Source organism: Vombatus ursinus, unplaced genomic scaffold (genome assembly GCF_900497805.2).
Source record: "Vombatus ursinus unplaced genomic scaffold, bare-nosed wombat genome assembly UNPS02014735.1, whole genome shotgun sequence".
NCBI lineage: Eukaryota > Metazoa > Chordata > Mammalia > Diprotodontia > Vombatidae > Vombatus > Vombatus ursinus.
Window position 1 is genome coordinate 2,234,448 of NW_020954513.1, and position 24,267 is coordinate 2,258,714.

The 24,267-nt window shown below is 37.5% G+C and overlaps 1 protein-coding gene across 1 annotated transcript in view; it reads right to left on the reverse strand.

Moving 5' to 3' along the window:
* Positions 1-2,101: 2,101 nt before the first annotated feature.
* FAM199X (family with sequence similarity 199, X-linked) overlaps positions 2,102-24,267 on the reverse strand; it is a 35,590-nt gene continuing 13,424 nt past the window's right edge. Inside the window, exons 2-6 of the mRNA XM_027861386.1 lie at positions 22,114-22,333; positions 9,772-9,921; positions 9,251-9,412; positions 8,131-8,391; positions 2,102-3,449 (exon numbers count right to left, since the gene is read on the reverse strand). Coding sequence (XP_027717187.1) covers positions 3,279-3,449; positions 8,131-8,391; positions 9,251-9,412; positions 9,772-9,921; positions 22,114-22,333 — 964 coding nt within the window. The 3' untranslated portion in view covers positions 2,102-3,278. The remainder of the gene's footprint in view (positions 3,450-8,130; positions 8,392-9,250; positions 9,413-9,771; positions 9,922-22,113; positions 22,334-24,267) is intronic.

The following is a 24,267-nucleotide window of genomic DNA, read 5'->3' on the forward strand; positions in this document are numbered from 1 at the left end:
AATAGTAGTTTCACACAGCTAATATAATTTCACGCCACTAATATTAAAACATGCTTCTTTACTCTCTTAGAGCATAAAGTGACATGTGCAGTCAATTGCAATTGCAATATTAGATGATTTAAGAAAAGGTAGTATGAAGGGGGTATTTATTTCAAAGTGACCACTCTGTTAAAACAAAATATGTCAATATTTTTAAAAGATTTTTAAAAAACGAATGAAAGATGTGTGTTGTTTAGACTACAGCATGCAGTTGAAATGGAAACCCCTCTACTTTTGACAGACACTGTGGATGTACAATGACCTGAGTAGGAACAAGAGGGCTGACTGGATTGCCTTTGGGAAAGTGTGCAGGGCTTTTAATGACCCCAAATTTCACCCTAAAACAAAGGTCCATATTTTTTGGCATTAAGATTCCTCTTGTGATATAGTATGGCTCCAAGTCATGGAATATCCCAGTCTCTTAAGATGTCAAGTTGAGATTCAACAATGGAAAAAATAGGCTACCACAGATTACCAAAGAGACACTACGCAGGAAAAGTAGTATAAAGGACACCAGTGAAATCTACGATTTGTTTGAAGTGACACAAAGCAAAGACAGCAGAATCAAAGAATATACACACAGTGATTATATATTGTAAATGAAGACAAGAATTCAAATCAAATACAACTAATATTGGTTTCACACAACTAATGTTACAACATGCCTCCTTTCTGTTAAGAAATGGAAAACAATAATAGCATAAAGTGACATGTGCAGTCAGTTGCAATTGCAATATTAGACAGTTTAAGGAAAGTTACTATGAAGGGGATGGGCTAGTTCTATATAAAGAAAGGGATAACCGATGGTTATTAACTCACTCCTCTGGTATCCCCAATCCTCTCTGTATCACAAGATCTTGAGGAAGGGTCCCAGCACTGGGTGAAGCCTTAGTGTAGGAGTTACAGGAAAGCACAGACAAGAACCACACAGGATAGACATAAACCACAGGATGGACAAGAGCCACACAGGATGGGGCACTCTCTGCAATGCTGCAGGGAGCATGCACATTGATTAAGATCACAGATCCACCGAAGTGAGGTGAAACTGTGGAGGGATATCACTGAATGGGGAAAAGGTATCCGACTAAGGGGAAAACACAAATTCTCAAGTATCTGTTATCCAACATGCCCACGTGGGTATGATATAAGACATCAGCCAAGACAGGACACTATGGAATCTGACAGATGAGTCTTGAAGGTTATCACTGAATCAGAAATACTTTCACTGTCAAAAGAAATGAAATGCAAATAAAGTTCATCTGAATCCATATTTGGATAAATTTCTATTTATCTGAGGGACAAATGATATTTTTTTCAAACCAAAAACTAGCTGTCCCATTTTCCTTGAAAAACAGCTCCATAGACCAGCCAATTATTCCTTTGAACTTCTTTCTTGGCTTGAACTCTTTTCATGGCTTGGCTGTAAGAAATATGTTCCTTTTACTTAAATTATCTAAAGCAGAGGTATCAAACTTAATGCCATGGGTTGACCTAGATTAAAATGTAATTAGGAAATGTTTAACAAAACAAATAAAATCTTACAACACAACATAGATAAGATTATTTTGCTGTTTTTAAGTCAATACAGAGCCTCAGGGATCTGTTTCTATTTGAGTTTAACACTCGTGGCCCAGAGCTATGTGGCTTTGCCTACCCTCTCTTGGACAATTCTAGTGTCTAGCCTTCTTGCTTCTGAAGAAATAGAACCATCTGAGGATGTACAAAGTAGGAAGGAAAGAGAAGCAGAAGTACTGTGAGAAAACAATGGAATCTCTTATGAATGTGGTCTTCCACAATATACTTACAAAAGAGTCACATGGTAGCATTTCCAATGTTCTGACCATGTGTCACAAAAGCTACACTAGTTCTTCTTCATTTGTCATTTTTCTTTCCTCTCTTTCCTTATTTAACCCTCTAGGTATCAAAGTGAAATAAAAATAAAGTCACCCCAAGACATCAAAGCAGGAATTTAGAGCACGTCTCTCCTCAATAAATTACCTACTTTTAGAACTAAATACAGAAAAGTAAAATACTGGAGAAGAATGTGGACTCTACAGCATGATTACTCTGACTTGTTGCTTTTATGGAGCTATAATCACCCAAAAATATCTTACCTCCAAGAATATAATCATCAAACAATTTTAAAGAGCAGCCCATCAACTGTCAACACGAATAGTCCCCATCATAAACTTCCCCACAGAAAGAGTCAAAGACTGTCTTAAGCTACTTAAAATTTTTAGTATTTCTAATATTCATTCAAACATACTACTATGAAAATACTTTAAAGAATGTCCTCATTTCACACTATCTTACAAGGTGGTGATAAACTAGTGAATATAAACATGTAACTAGTTCACGTTCATGGCAGACACTTTAAATTATGGTTTTTATGGAAAACTCCCATGATTCAAAGTTTTTATGTACTATAAAATGTTTCACACAGACCAGGGATTTTGTACATGAGTTTCTTAGCAAGCCAGAAACCATTATTCAAACTTAAAGGCTCAAGTTGGGCTAAAGGAAATCAACTGCAAAGATTAGGTCAAATTGAAAAGAAAAATCAGCCTTGGAGAAAAAAATAATTCTAGGTGCTAAAGGTCCAGAAAATGTCAGAAAGCAATTCCCCCTTTCAAAGCTTTCTCACCCAATGACTATTCAGCATGATGTTAGGCTCCCCACTCTGTGATTGCATGCATGACTATTTCCCTACAATCATCAGGCTCAAATTCCAATGGGATTTTGACTTCACAAAGAATGGAAAGAAGAAAAGTAGATTCTAATCTTATATCTATGATTTTATGAATAAATAACAGGTGAAGACACAAGACAATACTCCCTAAAAAATATACAAACGGTGCCTTCACCTGCAGCCCTGCCTCCTTGCCCCCAACACCACAAAACCATCAGCTGGGCATCAAACACAGAAACAGCAACCCTTTGGAGAAACTCAACTGGTACTACCACAAAGAGAATCATCTACCTTGTAGAGTGATTTTAAATCTACACATCAACATTAATGGATTTAACTACAAACCAACCTGTGAAGTCTTCTAACTTGGAAAAGCGTTTTGTCTTTTTGCAAAAAGCCACTTTCATTACTACACTTAAGTTGAGGAGTCAAACATTTACCTAAATCATCAGCATAGCTCTAATCAAAATTTTGGTTAAAAAACAAAAATCCACATAAACTCTGAGGATAATGTTAAGGCTTAGAAACCCCACGGCCAAATTCACCCTGGTTACATTAAAACATCAACATCTCCTTCATGATCTTCTTCGGTCACTTTCAAAGACAGCACTTCTTCATTGAGGAAGAGCCCGCTCAGCCTCTCTTTGCGGGCCTGCCTCTGCTCCTTCAGCTGCCTCTTGCGGAAGGCCTTCTGCTGTAACTTCCGCTGCTTGGAACGTTTCTGGGAAAAATCAAGTTTTAAAAGTGGCATCAGTTCTGGTGTACTCTCCTCCCTCTCTGCCAAGAACTTCACAGATCAAATCCCAGTATTCAGAATGCTAAGGGACTTATTCCACTGCTACAGCTCATATTGCTTGAGTAAAGAGGCCACAGCCTGAGGCTTAGAAGTTTTAATAAATACAGGTTAGAGTACTGAATCCACATTTTGTCACATAAAAATTTCTTGCTATTTTATATATATTTTTGATGCTGAATCAAAAAATACACAAGGAATTTCTCTAGTACCCACTGTTATGGAGTAACAAATAAACTGTGATATAAATTATGTAATATGAAGCAGTAATGAAGTACAGTTTGGGGGAGGAGTGGTATAGTGAGAAGTCACTGGTGTAAAGACCCAGCTTACGTGCTATATGGCAAAGCAGGCTGGGCCCCGTTCATTCACATGTGTTTAGTCAAGCAGTAAAACTCTCAATATGCCTTAAGATGTCCTGGTGGTTGTATGCTGGGCATCATTTGGTAAATATCATTCTTCTTCCTAATTCATCCCCAAACATTTATGCTCTGGAGACATTGTGCGCATTACTTCAATCCTTCCTATGCCACAGAAGTGTGTTGATCATCCAATTGGTGAAAACTCAAAAACTGAAGCTCTCCTCACTCCCCAAGCTAGGAAAGTAGAGGAACTCAATTTTGGTCACAAAATAGACCCTCAAGATAAACCTTAAAGACCCTTAGATGATTGATTGAATCCATAGACCTCAGCACATGCCTTTTAAGGTTCCTAAAATTAGGAAAAAACAAAAAGACCATTCAAAAGAGTTTTCTATTTTTGTTAAACAAATATAACAGGATAAGATCTTTTTTAAACAGCAAACTACCTGTTGCAGAAACTTGAATGGAAAAAGATGAACCTGATGATTCTGATTATGAGGATCAGGCTGCTCAGCTCAGCAAACCACACAGGTGGTGACTGATCCCTCACTGGAAATCACTCTCTGTTCTCCATGCCTCAGTTAACAACTCAAGAAGACATAAACGACCTTGTTTAGGATCTTAATGCATCTATAACTCAAGTTGAACTTTTAGCTTCCAGACTAAAAAAAGGATGAAATGTCCTGCAAGAGGACATCAAAGTATGTTCAAAACAGAACACTTCCCCTGAGAAACATTCAATACAAAAAGCATTTTTGGCATGAGTATTGGGATCTAAAAGGGACTGCTCTCTCTTATTAGGTATGCAAAGTGCCTCTCCAAGAGTGCCACTTTATTTATGAGCGGGACTGGAGAAACAGAAAAACAAGCCACAATACATTCAAAGACACTGGGCTCAAAGAAAAGAACTAATTCCCAAAAAGAACGAGGGATAAAGAAAAGTTAGCTGCTGGCTAGCCCTGTAAAAGTTACCTTACCACCATCAAAAATTAAAAAGGTCCAATGAAAAATGGATCAAACAATCCAGGTTTTCTTTATCTGAAAAATAAATTTCCAAGAACCTGTGGGGCTGAAATCAATGAGGATAATTTGTGTATGGATATTCCAATAAGAGAAGTGATAAAAGATGAATCTTTTGAAGAACAACTGAATTAAAAAAAAAAAGAACTGAATGAAGCTGAAGTAACTACATGGAGACTGTTTTTAAAAAGGACCAAAATGGTTTTCTTTTTTGGGCAACTAAGAGGCATAAAATTACCAAGAAACTGTCAATGATGGTCTCAAGCTTATAAACTTAGGAAATGTAACATGTCACTCAAGATCTATTTCTTGGATTCACATTTGGAATCCTTCCCCCCCCAAACCTCATTGCTCTGTGATGGGCCCTGAGAATGTTTCCAACAAGAAATCCCCACAATGGAAAAAATACATTGGGGCAAGAAGAATCCTTGTGTCCAGCCTAATGCCAGGTGAAATACCACGGAAAATCAGCAGTAGCTACATTTGGGAGAATAAAAGGAATGCAATTTTGTTCAGAAAAACAATTTTTCAGAACTTTAAACTATGATCCCTGTGAAAGCAGTGGGTGATAGGCAAAATCTGAAATTATACTTGAAATCAGCATAATAATATTATATATAGTTCATTTATTTTCCTGGTTGTGACAGGAAGGATAAAACCAAAACCAAAAAGTCATTTTCCAGCTGTGGTCCAGGGTTATGCTGTAATAGTATTTGACCAATACATCCCTCCCTCTTTAGATCAAGCAGAGTTTAAAGTAGGTGATTTTATCTAGTAATAAGGGACTCAGTTAACTCTAGTTTAAATTAACTTCTCTGTAATTAAGGCCCACTAGTAGCAAGGCCAAATGAACACGACCGATATCACCCATAAGATCCAGGTAAGACTGTATGACTCTTTGAAACTACTGCCTGTCTCCCCTTCCCGTCCTGCCCACCCCCATCTCCATACTATGGCTCCCCACCAGTCCCAATGGATTCCCCAGCTCTAATCTAATTCTCTTGTTAAACCAACCCATGTTCCTGTCTCCCCAGGCTCCCATCAGGCAGCCCTTGCTCCAGGGGCCTTCGCAGATTTCCTTTACCCCCAGCTGAAGGGGCTCTCTTCTAAGTTCTTAGCAACTCAACTGGCCCTCCCCTTTACACCCTTCACATCTGCCTTCACCCCCAATTTGCTCTGCTTGGTTTATTGCCTAGTGTAGGTCATCACTATGAGGGCAGGCTTGGTTCCACTACAGCTCTGGATGTCTAGGCATCGAGGAGGCTTTTTAAATGCAGGTGGAAATAAGTACCTTGGAGCTGGGCCATGCAGGCTGGGGAAGAATCGGGACACTTCTCGCCTCCTACAAAGCTACTATGGTCCTGCCTCCAAGGACCATGGTGCTCTTCTCTACTGGTTCCTACAGAGTTGGGGAAACACCTCCGTGCTCATGAACCAGGCTCGAGGCTCAGTTGCCATGGCAAAGACCCCAAAGCCCCACTGAGAGACATCAAAGAACTCTATTAACATGACTTCTGTTTGTTAAGACCAGAAAAACTACACATAATGTTCAACCTCTGAGGAAGAAAAGAATTCTGTCAGGCAGAAATCACACAGGAAGAATTATCTCCTATGCAAATTGGCATGGAACAAGCAGTTAGCATACAAGTTTATAAGCACACAGACCAAAGAGCTGACAAGGCCCCTGGAGAATGGGGAGGCCATGTGTGGGACAGCCTGTTCTGCCAGGGCACCATCCACATTTCATGTTCCATGGTAACACTGACTCAGCAGTGAACCTTAAGAAATAATCCAACCCTCTGAATCACTAATTCTATTTTCAGCAGTTCTCTCAATCATAATGGACAATGTATTTCTACGTAGTTTGCATTCAGACAAACCTGAAAACTGCTGTATGCCTGTAAGGCAGAACATCATAATAGGCACTGACATTTATAGAGCACTTTACATATATATTAGCTTCTTTGATGCCCGGTGCTATGAGGTAGGTGCTCCAGGCATTGGTGAGGTTAAGTGCCTCGCCCACGATCCCACAGCTAGACAGTGGACGAAGAGCAGAGCTCAGGAAGAGCTGGGTCCCAATCCAGCCTCAGACACTTCCTAGCTACACGACCCTAGGCAAGTTCTTTCCCCTTCCTGGACCTCAGTTTCCTCTGATTCGCTGACCTCTTATGTCCCCTTTCCAGCTGTAGAGGTGACAGAAGCAGGCAGGAAGCTCCTGGCTCCCTGTGCCCGAGCACCTGGCGTACCTTCACATGGCAGGGAGAGCTGGTGGGGTCGGGGTGGGGGGAGAAGGCAAATTTCACCAGCATGCCAAGCACTGCCCTACTCGGACTGGGAAGACTTGAATGAACTGATGCAGAGTGAAGTGAGCAGAATCAGGAAAACAATTGAAATAAGAATACTGTCATGATATACAATTTTGAAAGACCTAAGAACCCTGAACAATACAATAACCAACCACAATTCCAGAGGACCCATGATGATACTCATCACTTGCCAGGGAAGAGAAAGACTCAAAATGCAGAGTGAGACATATAATTTTGGTCATGACCAATGCAGGACTTTGTTTTGCTTGACTGAATTATCTGTTACAAAGGTTTTGTTGTTCTTTCTCAAGTGGGGAGGGGGGCAGGGGAATAAATGCTTGTTAATTGGGAAAAAAAATTTAAATAAACTGTCCAGTCTTCTAGCCCAGTGGTGTCAAACTCAAATAAAAACAGGGCCTGCTAAAGGGATAAGGATCCCTGCAGGCCACATACTGACTTAGAGAACCATGATAACATTACCTGTTCTATTATATTACTAGTTATTTTGTTAAATATTTTAATTTTTGGTTCAGGTGGCTCTTGGAGTGTCGTGGGCCACAGCCCGTGCAGCATGTTTGACATCTCTGCTCTAGATGACTCTTTACAAACATGGCAACGGTGGGGAGGTGATAAACCCTTAAGGACAAGGGCATTTTTAAAAATCATTTTCCTGATTCTTTCACAGAAAGCAACACTGTCAGATGTCATGAACAAACTGAACAAACGATGGCCTGCTCCCTCAGGGCATGCGATTTTTCAACACTGCATCCAGCTCATGCACCAAAACAACCAAGCCCCCCCATCCCTAGAACCAACTTTGGAAAGCATCTCAGTGAGTTCCAAGTAGGGGCACAGCAGTACTATCACTAATCACCAAAACCACACTAGGTCCTTGCACTTACCAATGGGACACTTTACCTTAGAATCTCGAATCCGCTCCGCTGCACTGGTGGACAGGTTGCTGTCACTGTGTGCCCGGCTCATGTTGGCGCTTGAGTTGGAAGCGGAGTTGCCCACGCTGGAACCAGTACTGCTGGCAGAGCTGACCATGCTGGCACTGCTGCTGCTGGCGCTGGCGCCGCTCACACCGCTGGTGCTGCCACAGTTGTAGCTGCTTCTCTTCCAGGGCTCTCTCATGGCCCGCTGGCGAGGCCCATGCTCCTTGATGTAGTTTCTCACCTTGAAGCACAAACAGGAAAAGTGGCTCAAGTTTAGGCCCTCCATGGTCTTTCAGCAATCCACTACAAAACCAAATCAGATTTCCCTCCCAATGTGTGTACAGCTAAATGTGCCAGACGGGTCCAAGGAAGAGGTGAGTTTTTAAAACCAGAAAAAGTACCAAAAAGAGAAACATGCCAATGTTTGAGGTTCCCCCCCCAAAAAATTAACACATAGCTAGACCATCAAAAAATAAAAGCATTATCAGAGATTAATGTTTGTGGTATAAAGCAGTAATTTTCAAAGTGTAGTCCTCAAACCCCTGGAGGTCTTCTGAGACCTTTTCAGGGGGTCTTTGAGGTAAAAACTATTTTTATAATGACACTAAGCTGTTTTAATTTCTGATACGGTAAATATTGATAGATATAACTCACATAAACAAAAGTTACAGGAAAGGAGGGGTCCTCAAAAATTTTTAAGAGTGTAAAAGGGTCCTGAGACCAAAAAAAAAGCTAAGAACTGTTACTATAAAGGAAAGGTACCAAATAAAAAATGCAAACTCCAACTCTTTGGGCACTTGCCCAATCAATGTCTCTAAGCTTCAATTTCCTCATCTTTAAAATGGAGATAATATTGTCTGACTTGCCTACTTCAAAGCCTTAGGGTAAGGATCAAATGACATCATATACATACAACTTAGTAAACCATAATGTGCTATCTAAAAGTACCAATTGTTATTTTTAGTCATTTTTTTCAGGGTGGAAATGCAAACCTTAATCATCCATGCTTATTTACCCAGAAATCTGACCTTTTATATATTAACATTTGTGATTCTTTCTGTTTAGATATAAAGAGATGAAGTATTTTTTCTCTCACGTACCTGTTTGAGTTTTTCATCTGTGAGACAGTTCAGTTCAATAATAAACTCACTGTCTGTAGGGGAGATCTGTGCAGTGGGATCAATAATTTTAATGATATCAAGTTGTTCCCGAAGACCCATTTCAGTACTGACTTTACGACTCAAGTACTCAATATATTCAACCTATTTAATGAAAAAGAGTGCTGTTACTAAAACCTGTTAATGTTTAGTATATATTCCATGGATAGATACTGTGTCACATATTTCAAAAAAGTACTTTGCAGTTCCATGTTTTGCTTGAACAGGTCAGGTAGAGCTCCTTCCCCCTCCCTGCACCCTCCCCCCTGCCGAAAGCTGGCTCTCCTACCTCATAAGGCTGTTGTAAGCAAAGCACTTTGAAAGCCCGAAAGCTCTATATGGGGAACAAAAAGCTCTCTCTAAAGGCAAGTTCGAGTTCAGATTGCCTACATGTGCACTCCAACTTTAAAGAGATAGTCCATTGACCTTCGCCTTTTAATTACAAATGGAGAAGAGAGTTCTACCTGCTCATCGTTTGTCATGGCACTCCAGGGGAGCTCATCTAGGTTGCGGTGTTTGTTTTTCTTCTTGGGAAGCAGGCATGGTGAGCTGGGAATGCTGGGGATGACGTCAGAGAACACATCACTCCCACTTGCAATGTCACTGCCTGGTAACTTCAAAAGGGGGAAAAAAAGAGCCAAACTTTCAGTTCTGAAGAGCCAAAGGCCTAAGCAAACAAAATTAGTTCAATCAATTGGATCAATAAGCACTGATTAAGTGCATACTATGTGCCAGATATTTAAGAGGTGGGAATACAAAAAGGTTTTGAAAAAGACCAATACCTGTCCTCAAGGAGCTTACAATCTAATTAGAGGTTACAAGACAAGCCTAATGGCAAATAAAGGAACTCAGAATATCAATTTTTAGCCAAAATTTCAGATACCTGAACAAGAAATACTAGGCAGTTAGTCATTCAATGAGCCAGTCAATATAGTTTGATTTGCTAATATCAACATACAAGTTACCCTTTGAAAATAAATTTAGGAAAAGAGGATAGTACCTAAGGGTAGGACATAGAAAGCCTTGAAAAAGGTAAGTATAAAACCCTTAAAATGCAACGTCTGAATTCCAAGATTCATGATGGAAAATGCTATCCACATCCAGAGAAAGAACTATGGAGTCTGAATGTAGATTGAAGCATATTATTTTCTCTCTTTTTGTTGCTTTTTCTTTCTCATGGTTTTCCCCTTTTGTTCTGATTCTTCTTTCACAAGAGGACTACTGTGTAAATATGTTTAAATAGGATTGTATATATATATTTTGTGTGTGTATATATATATGTGTATATATATACACACATATACACATTATATGTATATATATACACACATATATACATTATATGTGTATACACACACACACACACACACACACACACACATATAACCTATATCAGATTGCTTGCTATCTTGGGTAGGCAGAGGAGGGAGAAAAAAATTTGGAACTCAAAATGTTGAAAACTATCTTTACATGTAACTGGAAAAAATAAAATACTATTAAGTGTGGGGCAGGGAGGAATGCAATGCCTGTTGCCTCAGAATGAAAACAGTTAACAGTGGATGGAAGGGCTTTATTACTGGATATTCCTGCAGAGACAACAAGTATAGACTGAGGCCCATGAGACCTGGATTCAGCTCCTAGCTCAGAAACTTCCCTATTGTGTGATCTGGGGCAAGTCACTTCTCTGGGCTTGAGTTTTCTACTGGTAAATTTGGGATAATGTAACTTTACCTGCTTCTAACAAGGGTAGTTGTGACAAATGAGCTACACTTAAAACATGACCCCAGGGACCATACTATCCATGGGGTTTTCTTCGCAAAGATACTGGAGTGGTTTGCCATTTCCTTCTCCAATGGATTAAGACAAACACACATTAAGTGACTTGTCCAGGGTCACACAGCTATTAAGTGTCTGAGGCCCAATTTGAACTTAGATCTTCCTGACTCCAGGCCAAGCAGTATATCCACTGAGCCAGCTAGCTACCCTGAATTCTTTTTAAAAGATTTCTATTTCTCAAAAACATCCAAAGGGCTTTAAAATCCAACAAAAAAGAACCAAAGTAATGGAAGATCTCTTCTGGAGGAGTGGTGTAGGGTGAGGAAAGAAGACAATTTAGGTACATCTCTGGCTAAGACTAGTCTTTCAAAGTTTGGTTATACCTCAGTGGATAATTTAACTTTGATTCAATTAGATCTTTAGAAACCTTCATACACAAAACTTAAAGCAAGTCTATTTAAAAAAATTGACCAACTTTAATTTATATTTATTAGTATTCCTGATAAGAAATCACTGGTTATTACAGAAAACCAAAATACCGTAGGTCCAGAATTATTTATATAGGAGAAATACTGATGACAAAGTCATCTAACATTCATTAAGAAAGGCATTGTACCTAATTCTTGAATATACTATTGTGTTTGTTAATTTTTATAACAAAAGAATGTTTTCAGAAATGATTTCACACACACAAATCATAACAATAGTTTATGAAATAAATGGTTATGGGGCAACAAGATGGAGATTAGACACCAAAACGGTCAGTCCCCAAAAGGCAATATTAGCAATAAAACTGATGTGCTTGACTAAATTAAAATATAAGTTCAACTATATTAAAATATAAACTTTGTACAATATAGATCAATAATTTTATACTACTTATAGTAAAACTGTATTAATATTGTTTTCCATAGCCTCCATTTCCCCCTGTATCTCTCTTCCAATCAACAGATTAGAGGAAAATATTTATGGCCATTTATACATATATGTGTGTGTGATAAAGATATGATATCTAAAATATACAAGATATATATATATGTATATATATAGACGTATATAAAACATTTGTATTTAAGGTATATATAAAATATATAAGGTATATATAGCTATCAGACATCTAATATATAAATAAGTGTGATATCTAAAATATACAAATATAAGATATCTAGAATATACAAATATAGCAAAAAAAAAATCACACTGGCAGCACCCAGCCCACAATAGAAAAGTGGTTCAAGAATAGAAACAATTTCCAAAGAGGAAGCACATAATTGTTTAGAATTACTTGAAAAATATCCAACCTCACTAATAATCAAAGAGATACAAATGAAAGCAACTTTGAAATATCACCTTGCACTCATCAAATTGGAAAAGAGAGGAGAGGAAGGAAGGGAGGGAGGGAGAAATGGAGGGAAGAAAGAAAGAAAAGGAAGGAAGAAAGGAAGGAAGAAAGAAAGGAAGGAGAAAAGGAAGGAAGGAAGGAAAGAAGAGGAACAGGGTATGTGGAGAAATAGGTTAAATGCTGGTAGAATATCAAACCCACAGCACCTTTTAGGAACAGTCCGGCAGCATTGAGCATCAGTCATAAAAAAAATAATTACACTCTTTGACCCGATCATTCAATTACTGAGAATATACCTTAAAAGTGTTGTTTTTTTTTTAAAAAAAATCAACAAGGTATTTTCTGTCCAAAAATGTTCATAGTAGCATTATATGTAACTGCCAAAAACTTGGATGCAACAGAAACATCCAATGATAGAGAATGAGGCAGACCACGTGTGGCACATTATTGTGAGGCCCTAGTTAGAGGCAGTGGAAAGAGCACAGGCTCTGGAGTTGGAGTGTCTGCCTTCCACATCTTGCCTTGGTCACTTCTTACTCCCTATGGGATCCTGGGTAAGCCACCCCACCTATCTAGCACTCAGTGTGTTCACTTGTAAAATGAGGGGGTTGGCCTTTATGGTCTCTTTCTTATGTCCTATGGTCCCTTCCAGCTCAAGAACTAGGATCCTGTCAGCTGAGTTGAAATCCTGGCCATACCACTTCTCCCTGTATGACTTTGAGCATCACCTAATCTCATCTGGTAGAAGCTTGGTCATCTGTAAAATAACAGGGTTAAATTAAATAACCTCTATGAATATTTATGAACACTGAATGTGAATATCACAGGGCAATTAACACCAACATATCTGAGGAAGAAAGATACCCAGAAAAACCCTTCTGAAAGAATGCAAAGAGAAGAAAGTAGAAGTATCAGAAGAGTGAACAAACCCAGGACCACAATGGGGATCTCACAGGTGGTAACTAAAAAATTGTTATACTTTATGCATAAAAATCAAGCAATTTAAATATTAACAACTGCTGAGAAAGTTTAGATGGGGGTATTGATGTTCAATATTGAAGGTTTTTTAAATGTTATTTTTGTTGACTCCTTTGTTTTTACATCACATTCACTTCCAAACATGCCTCTCTTCTCCCCTACACCGTGAACCATCTCTTGTAACAAAGAAAAACAAAAGCAGTTCAGCAAAACAAATCAACATATGAGAAAAAAAAAGGGAAGAGCGAAGAAACCAAGAATCATGAAGGAGATTTAAAAAGAGTAACTGAAAAATTATCATGACAATTTGAGCATCAAAACTGGTTAAATGAAATCTGAATAATTACTGAGAAAGTTTTAATGAAAGATTTATTAATACAAAAGGACCAGGGCCTGAGTGACGATGCTCAACCAGAACCAGCGGCCTTCAGGGGCCTAGATTAGGGTGGCAGCAATGGTAAAAAGCGATGGGTATTCATGAATGGGTCCAATTAATATAGGAAAATTAACAACATACCTCAAATTAATGGATTCTATTTAATATGACCAAACAAATTATGAACAAACTCCCTTTATTGAACATGAGAAAACAACAATGAAATTTATTTGGAAAAAACAAGTGAGTTTTTGTTACAAAGGAAAGCATCTGAGGTGAGAGGGGGTGAATAGTGATAATGCAGTGATAATGATGCAAAAAGAAAGAAAAGAATAAATGACAAAATTTTAAAATACATATATGAGAGCAGAGGGAAGGTCTAAAGGGAATAAGCAGGGCAATTTTGTTACTACTGTATTAAATATATATTTATATATGTGTGTGTATGTATAGACATATAAAATACAAGTTCACATACATGCTTCACATAAAATCCTCTTTTTCTGTTCTTTGTATCTTGAAATGTTTATGTTTCTTGATGTCCAAATTAATACCAAAAAAAGAAACAAGTAGGCAAGAACCCCAAGGGGCATACAGAAAGAGAAAAGCTGGCAAGAGGGCTCTTCCACCCCAAGGCTTGCAAACACAATACTGAGTAGTTTATCAGCAAAACTATCTGGTACTGGGCAAAAAAGAGAGAGAAATAACAATGCAACAGAACAGATACCAACCAAATGTTTATAAAACACTGATATGTTTGGTAAACTTATTTATAGAAAAGAAAAACCAGCAAAGGATTCATTATTTAACAAATGTTCTTTAAAAAAAAAAAAAGGTTGGAATTTTTAAAGACTTAAGAACTCGGATCAATGCAATAACCAACCCTGATTCCAGAAGACTGATGAAACATGATACCTACACCTGACAGAGAAGTGATGGACTATGGGTGCCGAATAAGACGTGCATTTTCAGACGTAGTCAATGTGGGGAAATTTGCTTTGCTTGACTCAGAGTATTTCTTTAAAAGGCCTCTTTCTTTTTTTTCCAGTGGGGGTGGGGAAAGGGAAAAGAATGGAACCCCAGTCTTGGTGTTGCCAAAAAAAAATAAAGAAAATTTTTTTTTTTTAAAAAGGAGACCATTGAGGCATTTTTTAAAAAAATTAAATGCCCAGAAGAGAATAGAAGGAATAGGCTAGAAGGGAATCACAGACAACCAGGATAGCTTTGAAAGTCACCTGTTGAACTTGTCACATGCTTTAAAAGAAAGACAAGAAGTATATATGAAAGGTACACAGCTTCATGTATAACAATCTTATTGTCTGATCAACTCCATATATAGAAATTTGATGTTTGTCAAGTTCTTAACAAATAAATAAATAATAAACAAGAGAAAAAGAAATCTTAAAAATTAGAGGACAAGTAGAGGAATAAAAGGCTATTAAACTTAAGATAAAAACAAAAACATTCACTGGTAATTTGGTGGGAAAAGGACTTAACCCCACATCCTACACAATGTATTTCCCTCCAAGTGAATTCCAGCTAGATGTGTGCAAAAGAGGTTAATTATTTCATTTCAACAAAGAGAAGGGTCTTGTTACAGCAGCAAAATTGATATACTTGACCAAATTAAAATAAAAACTCAGTATAACATAAACCTTTTTTTTTTTAAAGCACAACAGAACAATCTGGTACTGGCTAAGAAACAGAGTGGTGCATCAGTGGAATAGATTGGGTGCACAGTAGTAAACAACCAGAGTAATCTAGTGTTTGATAAACCCAAAGAGCCAAGGTTTTGGGTCAAGAATTCACTATTTGACAAAAATTGCTGGGAAAACTAGAAAGTAGTCTGGCAGAAACTAGGTACAGACTAACACCTCACAGTGTATACCAACATAAGGTCAAAATGGGTACATGATTTAGACACAAAGGAAGATATCATAAGTAAATTAGAAGAGCATGGAAAATTTGAGCTATCAGATCTATGGATAAGGGAAGAATTTATAACCAGAGATAGAGAGCATTATAGGATGTAAAATGGATAATTTTGGCTAAATTTAAAAGGGTTTGCACAAACAAAACCAATATTGCCAAGATTAGAAAGAAAGCAGGAAACCAGGGGAAAATTTTTTACAGCAAGTTTCTCTGATAAAGGCATCATTTCTCACTTACATAGAGAATTGAGTCAAACTTATAAGAATACAAGTCATTCCCCAGTTGCTAAATGGTCAAAAAAACAGGTAGTTTTCAGAAGAAATCAACCAATCTATAGTCATATGAAAAAATGTTCTAAATTACTATTGAATAGAAAAATGCAAAATAAAACAACTCTGAGGTACCACCTCATACCTATCAGATTGGCTAATATGACAAAAAAGGAAAATGATAAATGTTGGAGAAAACGTAGAAAAATTGGGAGAGTAATGCACTGTTGGTGGAGTTGTGAACTGATCCAACCCTTCTGGAGAGCAATTTGGAACTATACCCAAATGGCTATAAAACTGTGCATACCTTTTTACTCAGCAATATCACTACTAGGTCTATATCATATAGAGATCAAAGAAAAAGGAAAAGGATCTATATGTAAAAAATTATTTATGGCAGCTCTTTTTGTAGTGGCAAAGGATTGGAAATCGAGGGAATGCCCACCAATTGGGGAATGGCTAAACAAGTTGTATAGAGCTGTGATTGAATACTATTGTGCCGTAAGAAATGACAAGCAAGATGATTTCAGAAAAACCTGGACTTACGTGAACTGATACAAAGTAAAGTGAGCAGAACCAGCAGAATATTGTACACAGTAACAGCAATACCATATGATGAAGAAGTGTGGATGACAAATATTTAAAGAAAAAAAAGAGGAAAAAAAAGAAGTGTGGATGACTTAGCTATTTTCAGAAATACAATGATCGAAGACAATCTTAAAGGACTCATGATAGAAAATGATATCTGCCTCCAGAGAAAAAACTAATGTTGCCTGAATAGAGACTGAAACATGCTACTTTTCACTTTATTTTTCTCGGTTTTTTTTTTTTTTTGGTCTGTCTTCTTTTGCAGCATGGCTAATACGGAAATATGTTTTGCATGACTGTACATGTATAATCTACATCAAATTGCTTGCCTTCTCAAGGAGGGGAGAGGGAAAGAATTTGGAACTCAAAATTTAAAAAAAAAACCACGAATGTTAAAAGGTGTTTTTTTTAACATGTAAATGAGAAAAAAATAAAGGAAGAGAGAAAAAAATACTTCTTGGAGAATTAGATTGAGATGGTAATTAAAGAATAGTGTTATGAATTATAACTTGAGAGTAAAAAAATAAGAAAAAAATACAACTTCTTGGAGAACTGGATTGAGATAGAAATTAAAGAATAATGTTTTGAATTTTAACCTGAGAGTAAACAAATAAATTATTTGGTATTGCTCTGTTCTCAGAAAAAAGCACAAGAGATTGAGAAAAAATATTTATGATTATATATGACACAAAGACTTGACATCCAAAATATAAGGAACTTATTTTCTAAGTCACAACAGTAGTACCTAGTTCACAATGCATAAACGGTCCAAAAGAGAAAACACTTGAAAAATGCCTAACTTCACTGATAATCAAAGAGATGCAAAGGAAAACAACTCTGATGTACCACCTCATATACATCAGATTAGCAAAAAAAAGAGTAACAATAGTAAAAAGCATAAGGGGTGGTAGAGATGCAGGTTCATTGCTGGTAGAATTGCAAACCTATGGAATCATTTTGGAAAGCCCTCAGAAATTATAAAATGCTTTTGCTTTTTTATAGAGCAAAATAAAATCATAAGGAAATTGATATGGACAAAACAAAGTGGCAAGATTATCAAGTGATATACCAAAAAGGCACACTGATGGGATTTTAAGGGGAAAAAGATGCCTGGGGGAGTAGTCCAGCAGAAGAAGCGAATGACAATCTGTGCTTTGGAGCCTAAGTGATAGAATGATGCCATCTACCACTGACAGAAAAGACAAGTAGGAAGGGGCAAATGGAGAAAGATATTCTATTTCAGTCATGTTGGGTTTGACCCATAGGAAGAAGATGGAAATCTCTGAATCATTCCCAGAGATAAAAATTGCAGCTGCAAAAGTTGGTTAGGTAAGTCAAATAAATAGAATTTAGTGCAAATGAAAAAAATAATTTTTATTTTTTATTTTATTTTTATTTAATAAAATAAATTTAATAAAATTTATTTCTTTTTTTTTGTACACCTGCAAAAGCAGCTACTAATATTAAAGTCGAGGTTATCATTTCATTAAGCACTAATGAATGCAAGTGTTTATTAAGGGATTTCTAACAATTCATTCATGGGATTTTAAAAAACTAAGTAAAAAAAAAAACAAGCAATGTTTGGAGCAGCTAGGTGGCGTAGTGGATAGAGCACTGGCCCTGGATTCAGGAGGACCTGAGTTCAAATCCGGCCTCACACATAACACTTACTAGCTGTGTGACCCTGGGCAAGTCACTTAACCCCACTGCCTAGCCAAAAAAAAAAAAAAAAGCAATGTTTGAATGATTACCCTTAGAACTAAAATTTGTTCTAAAGGTAAGAATACTGCCCACCCATACTTTATCTCCAGTTAATAATCCCATTATTATCATTATGTGCAAAAGCACAACACTGTATCTTAAGAACTTAAGTTCCAATTGTTATAGATGGCTCTATGACTAAAAAATGAGTTGCATACTGTATTTCTTTCAAAAGGAAGAAAAGCAATACTATTGTGCTGTAAGAAATAACAAGGGGGGGGGTTGGTTTCAGAGAAATCTGGGAAGATCTATATGAAATGATGCAATGTGAAGTGAACAGAACCAGAACATCGTACACAGTAATAGCAATGCTGTAAGATGATCAACTGTGAATGACTTAGCTACTCTGATCAATACAATGATCCAAAACAATTCCAAATGACTCACGATGAAAAATGCTATCCACCTTTGGACAGAGAACTGATGGACTCTGAGTGCAGACTGAAGCGTATTTTTTTTCCTTTATTTTTTTCTTGCTTTTTTTCCCCCTTGGAACATAGCTAATGCAGAAACATGTTTTGCATGACTTCATGGGTATTATATTTCTTGCCTTCTCAATGGGTGGGGGTAAAGAATTTGGAACTGAAAATAAGTAATTTTTTAAACAAACAAAAGAAAAAAAGGCATGCAGCAAAAAGAGTTGAATTTGAAGTCAGAGGACCTGGTTTCAAATCCCAGTTCTGCTACTTATTACCTGTGTGATCTTGGGAAAGTAACTAACCTCTCTGGACTTCAGTTTTCTCATAGATTTATGAGAAAAGAGATCACAAATAGCTAATCCAATCTCTTCTGAACAGAAGAGGTACAGAAAAAGTAAAGTGACCTGCCTGAGGTCACACAAACTAAGTCAGGAGTTGAACCACCATGCTCCACACAACAGGATATGCCCATCCACATTCTCTAATCAGATCCATATGCTCCAGATAGGAGATAAATGGTACAGAGATGATGCCAACAGCTTAAGAGGGTAAAATTTCATCAGTGTGGACATCTCTTCCGCTGCCCCAGCTCACTGGATGCTCCACACCTTAGTGCAAGGGTTCATAACCTGAGGTCTGTGAATTCGTGGCTTTTTTAATATTTTGGTAACTATTTCACTATAAATGGGACTCCTTTGCATCCTATGTATTTTATTTTATGCTTTTAAAAATATTCTGAGAAGGGGCTTCACTACACTGCCAAAGGGGTACAGGACACAAAAAAGGTTAAGGCCCTTTGTATTAGTGCTATGACCAAAATCATTTGCTAACTAACTTCTAGCAGGTAGATGGCAAAATGGATAGAGCACTGCACTTGGGGTCAGGAACACCTGAGTTTGAATCCTGCCTAAGACACTTAGTAGCTGTGTGACCCTGGACAAGTCACTCATCCCCCTTCAGTCTTGCATTCATCACCATAAAATGAGGATAACAGTACCTGCCTTCCAGGGTGTTGTGAAGATCAAATGAGATAACGGAGGTAAAATGCTTTGCAAACCTTAAAGTGCTATTGAGATACTAGCTGTGATCATCATCATTTACCCAAGTTCTCAGACATGAAGATGCTGAGGATCACGTGAGGTGTTTGGCCCAATGGTGGCAGGTGCCTCAACCTGAGTCGGAATTTGACTTCATCTCTAGGACCCCTTAATAATAACTCCCATTTCTATCGTGCTCGAAGTTTTGTAAGACACTTAACACATATCAACTTATTTGATCCTGGTTAACAACCCTGTGACTAAGGCCCTTCCAGTTCTAAATCTAGGATCCTGTGAAAGAAGGGGAGTTTCTCTTTTTGATCGGTGAAAAAGAGAATCAACTCCCCCAGAAGCCTAAATTTCTAAGATTTAAATTTTTGAAATATTTATACAAATTTAGTTAGAATTTCTCAATGACAAAAGAATGTTTTTAAAGTTTTTTCCAATTTGGTTAAACAGTACATTTAAGAAAACTTAAATCCAACAGATTATTAAGAGAGTATACATATTCTAATTTCAGAAGAGGGAAAGCATTACTGGATATAATTAGAGTCTAGTCTAATATTATAAACACTCACATTTACACAACAGCGAATACTGGTGGTAGCTTTCCCTTACAACTACATGTGAAAATGCTAAATAAACTCCATGAGATAAGCAAGGTAAAAAAAAAAGTGTCATTTCTAAGAGGACCCATCAGGAAAGCATTCAATGTAACTGCTCTCTTGGGAAACTTTGTAAGACCTTACTGTGAATGAGGGACAAGTTGTGGGCAGTGGGAGGATATTGGCACCTGAACTGCAATGTTACAACAATATATTTGCATTTGCTAACAAAGGCTATACCCAAGCTGTACCAGCATCTTCATCTAATCTGAAACAAAAGACATTTTATATATGCATGGTTTGGGGACAAGGATAGGACCAGGGGAGAAATGAATGAAAGGAAAAGAACTCAGCAAGTGATAAGCCTCCTAAAGGCAGTGTGGCAGTGTGGCAAGCATACTGTAGCTGGAGTCAGAAGACATGATTGTAAATTCTGGCTCTTCTACCTAGAATGTGTGAGACTCAGGATCTCCACTGTCTCATCTCCAAGATCTCTTCTAGCTCCAATTCTACCGAATAATTCTTTGCATATTAGGTGATTCAAAAACCCTTATGTACTTTCGCTTAGCCTGTCTCAGTTTCCTCATCTGTAAAACAGGGATAATAATAGCACCTACTTTCCAAGGTTGTTGTGGGAATCAAATGAAATAACATGTCAAGCACTTAGCAAATCTTAACGTGCCCTAACATGGGAGCTATTATAATTATTATTTCTACATAATTCTCATCTATGGTCCTCAAGGTCTTTGACTCACCCCATATAACACACATAAGTCATTAGATTATATAATAAATTAACAAGAATGTCTACAACAAGTATCAGAAATTTATAAGATCCATTAACTAAAATGGAGCAAAATAAGTAAGTATACCCCTTGCTTTATCTGGCCTCACAGCTCATGTTAAAGCAAAGATCTGGGGTTCAGGGAATTGCAAGAAATTGGTACTAAGGAAGCTGGCACAAACAGGAGCTTTATTGTTATGAGGTGCAGCAAGAAGGCATAACATCAAAAAAAGCGCGCGCACACACACACACTCTCTCTCTATGGCAATATAGAATGAGATTTGTCCCCATGATGCAAGAAGCTCTCTGAATACTAGAGGGAGTGAGTCCTATCAAAGGAAATACATGCTGAAAGTTGGGGTTTAGGTAGAGAAGTTTTATGCCCTCAAACTGGGCTTGGTGGAGAATAGGTAATCAGTGCCAGATGTGGGAGAGGGCATTCCTAATCAGACCCAGATGTGGTGAAGTTCTTAGGGTCACTCATTGACACCAGGTTCAGGTGAGGCTCAGGTAGGGGTGTTTCTTTAAAGAGACCAGAAACTGGGACAGGGTTTGAGTTGGCCACCTGAGGCAGCAGAAGGAGTAGCTTACAGGCCACTGCAAATGGCCAGGAGTTTTATCCAGTCAGAAGCTGCAAAGATTTACACAAGGTTAAAATAGGTCAAAACAATGGAAAAATACTAACTTGTCTGTCATTGCCTATATGCTTTATGGACATTAGGACCACTTAGCCTAAATGACTCCATATTAGAGTCCTATCATTATAACTATAACATCAAACAATACAAAAATTACAATTATTACACTCTTGAATTATCAGCTTTAGATTAGGTTATCAGATCCAAGAGACACTTGAAATTAAGATGAAAAGCAAAGTGCCATCAAGGGAATCATATTTTGTACGTCTGCTGATAAGGAGAAAAGAAAGAAAAAACCTACCTGCCACTCAAATTCACTGTCTGACCAGTCCCAGTAAGTGCTAATAGAAGAAGAGACATCACTGCAGACACTTCCCTCGGGGAATAAATCAAAAGATGTGAACTCCTGGTCATCTAGCAGGGAATAACAATCATCCTGGTCACCGACAGAAACTGATGAAAAGAGCTCCTCACTGCATTCAGAGCTCGCCACACTGGTTCCGCAGGAAGTTAGGTTCCATCTGTATAAAACCCAACAGAGAGCAAATGAGTAACAATAGCCATTTACAACAAAAGGGGTAATGCTTGAATTCAAAATCCAACATGCACGCACATGTGCGTGCTCACAAATGTGAACTGAAGACATGGGCTGGATGTGGAGGCTAAGGTTGGCACCCTCAAGGAAAAATTTATCTCAGAGTTTAAAGGGGGACCCAAACAAGAAGGGCAGTAATAGAACTATTGGGTTCAATTTAATTGATTCTTTAAAAAACAGACTATTATGTAATATAGTCATGGTGAAGTCATATACAATTCTCTTTCTGATCTTTTTTTATATAAGGAAATACTTGTGTTTGTTGATGTTTGTGAAATTCATAATAAAAACACAAACAAAAAGAATTTATCTCCTTTATAAAAGGTTCATAACTAAAAAGTGAACATGGTTTCTAAAAGTGCTTGGGTGGAAAAAAATTTATATATGCAAAAACATAAACCCAATTAAACATAAGCCCAATTGCTTTGCTACCTGTGAATTTAGAAGAATATTATGATCCCCACATTTTAACAACTGTACACATTACACATGGAGGGGAAACTGAGGTATGCAGTGATTGAGAATTCTGCCTAAAATCAAGCAAATCATGGAATCATACATAGCCTGTCAGTTAGAAAGGGGCCTTAAAGGCCATTGAGTCCAACCATCTCATTTTAAAAATGAGAAAATTAAATCAGAGAAAGATGAGCCTCCCCAAGTAATTGGTCAGTAGCAGGACGAGGCCTAGAGCCCAAGTCTTCTGGCTCCCAATGTATTATTTCACTAAATATGATGCGATCTCAAAGAAAAAAACAATGAATTCCATGCCCCTAGTTTTCAAAAACTTTTGTACAAAAACAATTTCTATGAAAAACAGGCACAGTCAGATTGAAGCCATAGGGACTCTAAGGAAGAACTTGTGATTTCTAAGCACAGCTTTGCTAGTGACTCACTACAAGGCACAGCAAAGTCAGCAAATTTCTCTCCTCTTACCACCTACCGGTAGGGAGGCTGTGAGGTTAGTATCTGCAACAGGCTCAAATCTTAGAATTAAATAGCTAGTTTATAAAATGTTACTGTATTGCAAAGGAGGCCCCTACTCACAAATACTGACTGAATTTTGAGGGAAAACCAGTAAGTAGGAAAAGATGTTCAAGTTCAAGACAAACATACCACTTTCTCCAGTTTAAAAAAATAAATATCAAAATGCTCCACATCCCACTATTATTTGACACAACACTGGAAAGGCTAAACATAGCAATAAGACACAAGAATAAAAGTATAAACATTTGCAAAGAGAAAACAAAACTATCCCTATTTGCAGAAGATCTTAATGGCTTACTTAGAAAACTATGAATCATTAAAGAAACTGAGATGCTTAACAATAAAAATTATACTACATAAATGTATAAATATTATATTATCACATATAATTATAACTGGACAAAATAAAATTTTGGAGGAATATAATGAAAAAAAAAGTAGGAATGAAGGCTCAGAATTACCAGATCCCAACTCAACTATAATATAAAAAGAGTAATCATCAAAACCATTTGATACTAGCTAAAAAATTAAAAAGCTGATCATTGTTACAAGCTGGACAAGCAGCAATAACAGTAAACATTTATCGAGCACCTAGATAATGCAAATACAAAGACGAAAAGGAAATAGGCCCTGCCCTCAAGAGGCTTGTGAGACCTAAAAGCAAACTCATACCCCAATGTTCAATAAAGCCAAGGCCACGAACAACTATGCCCCAAATCACTTAAGGCTCCTTTCTTTTTCTTTTCCCCTCCCAAAGGGTTGAGGATTGACTAGTAATAAGTTTGTGATTAGGTCCAATGCTTTGTCAGTCACTTACACACAGGGAATGGGCACCATGCACTAAGCGCTGGGCCACAGGTTTATAAAGGCAAGGCT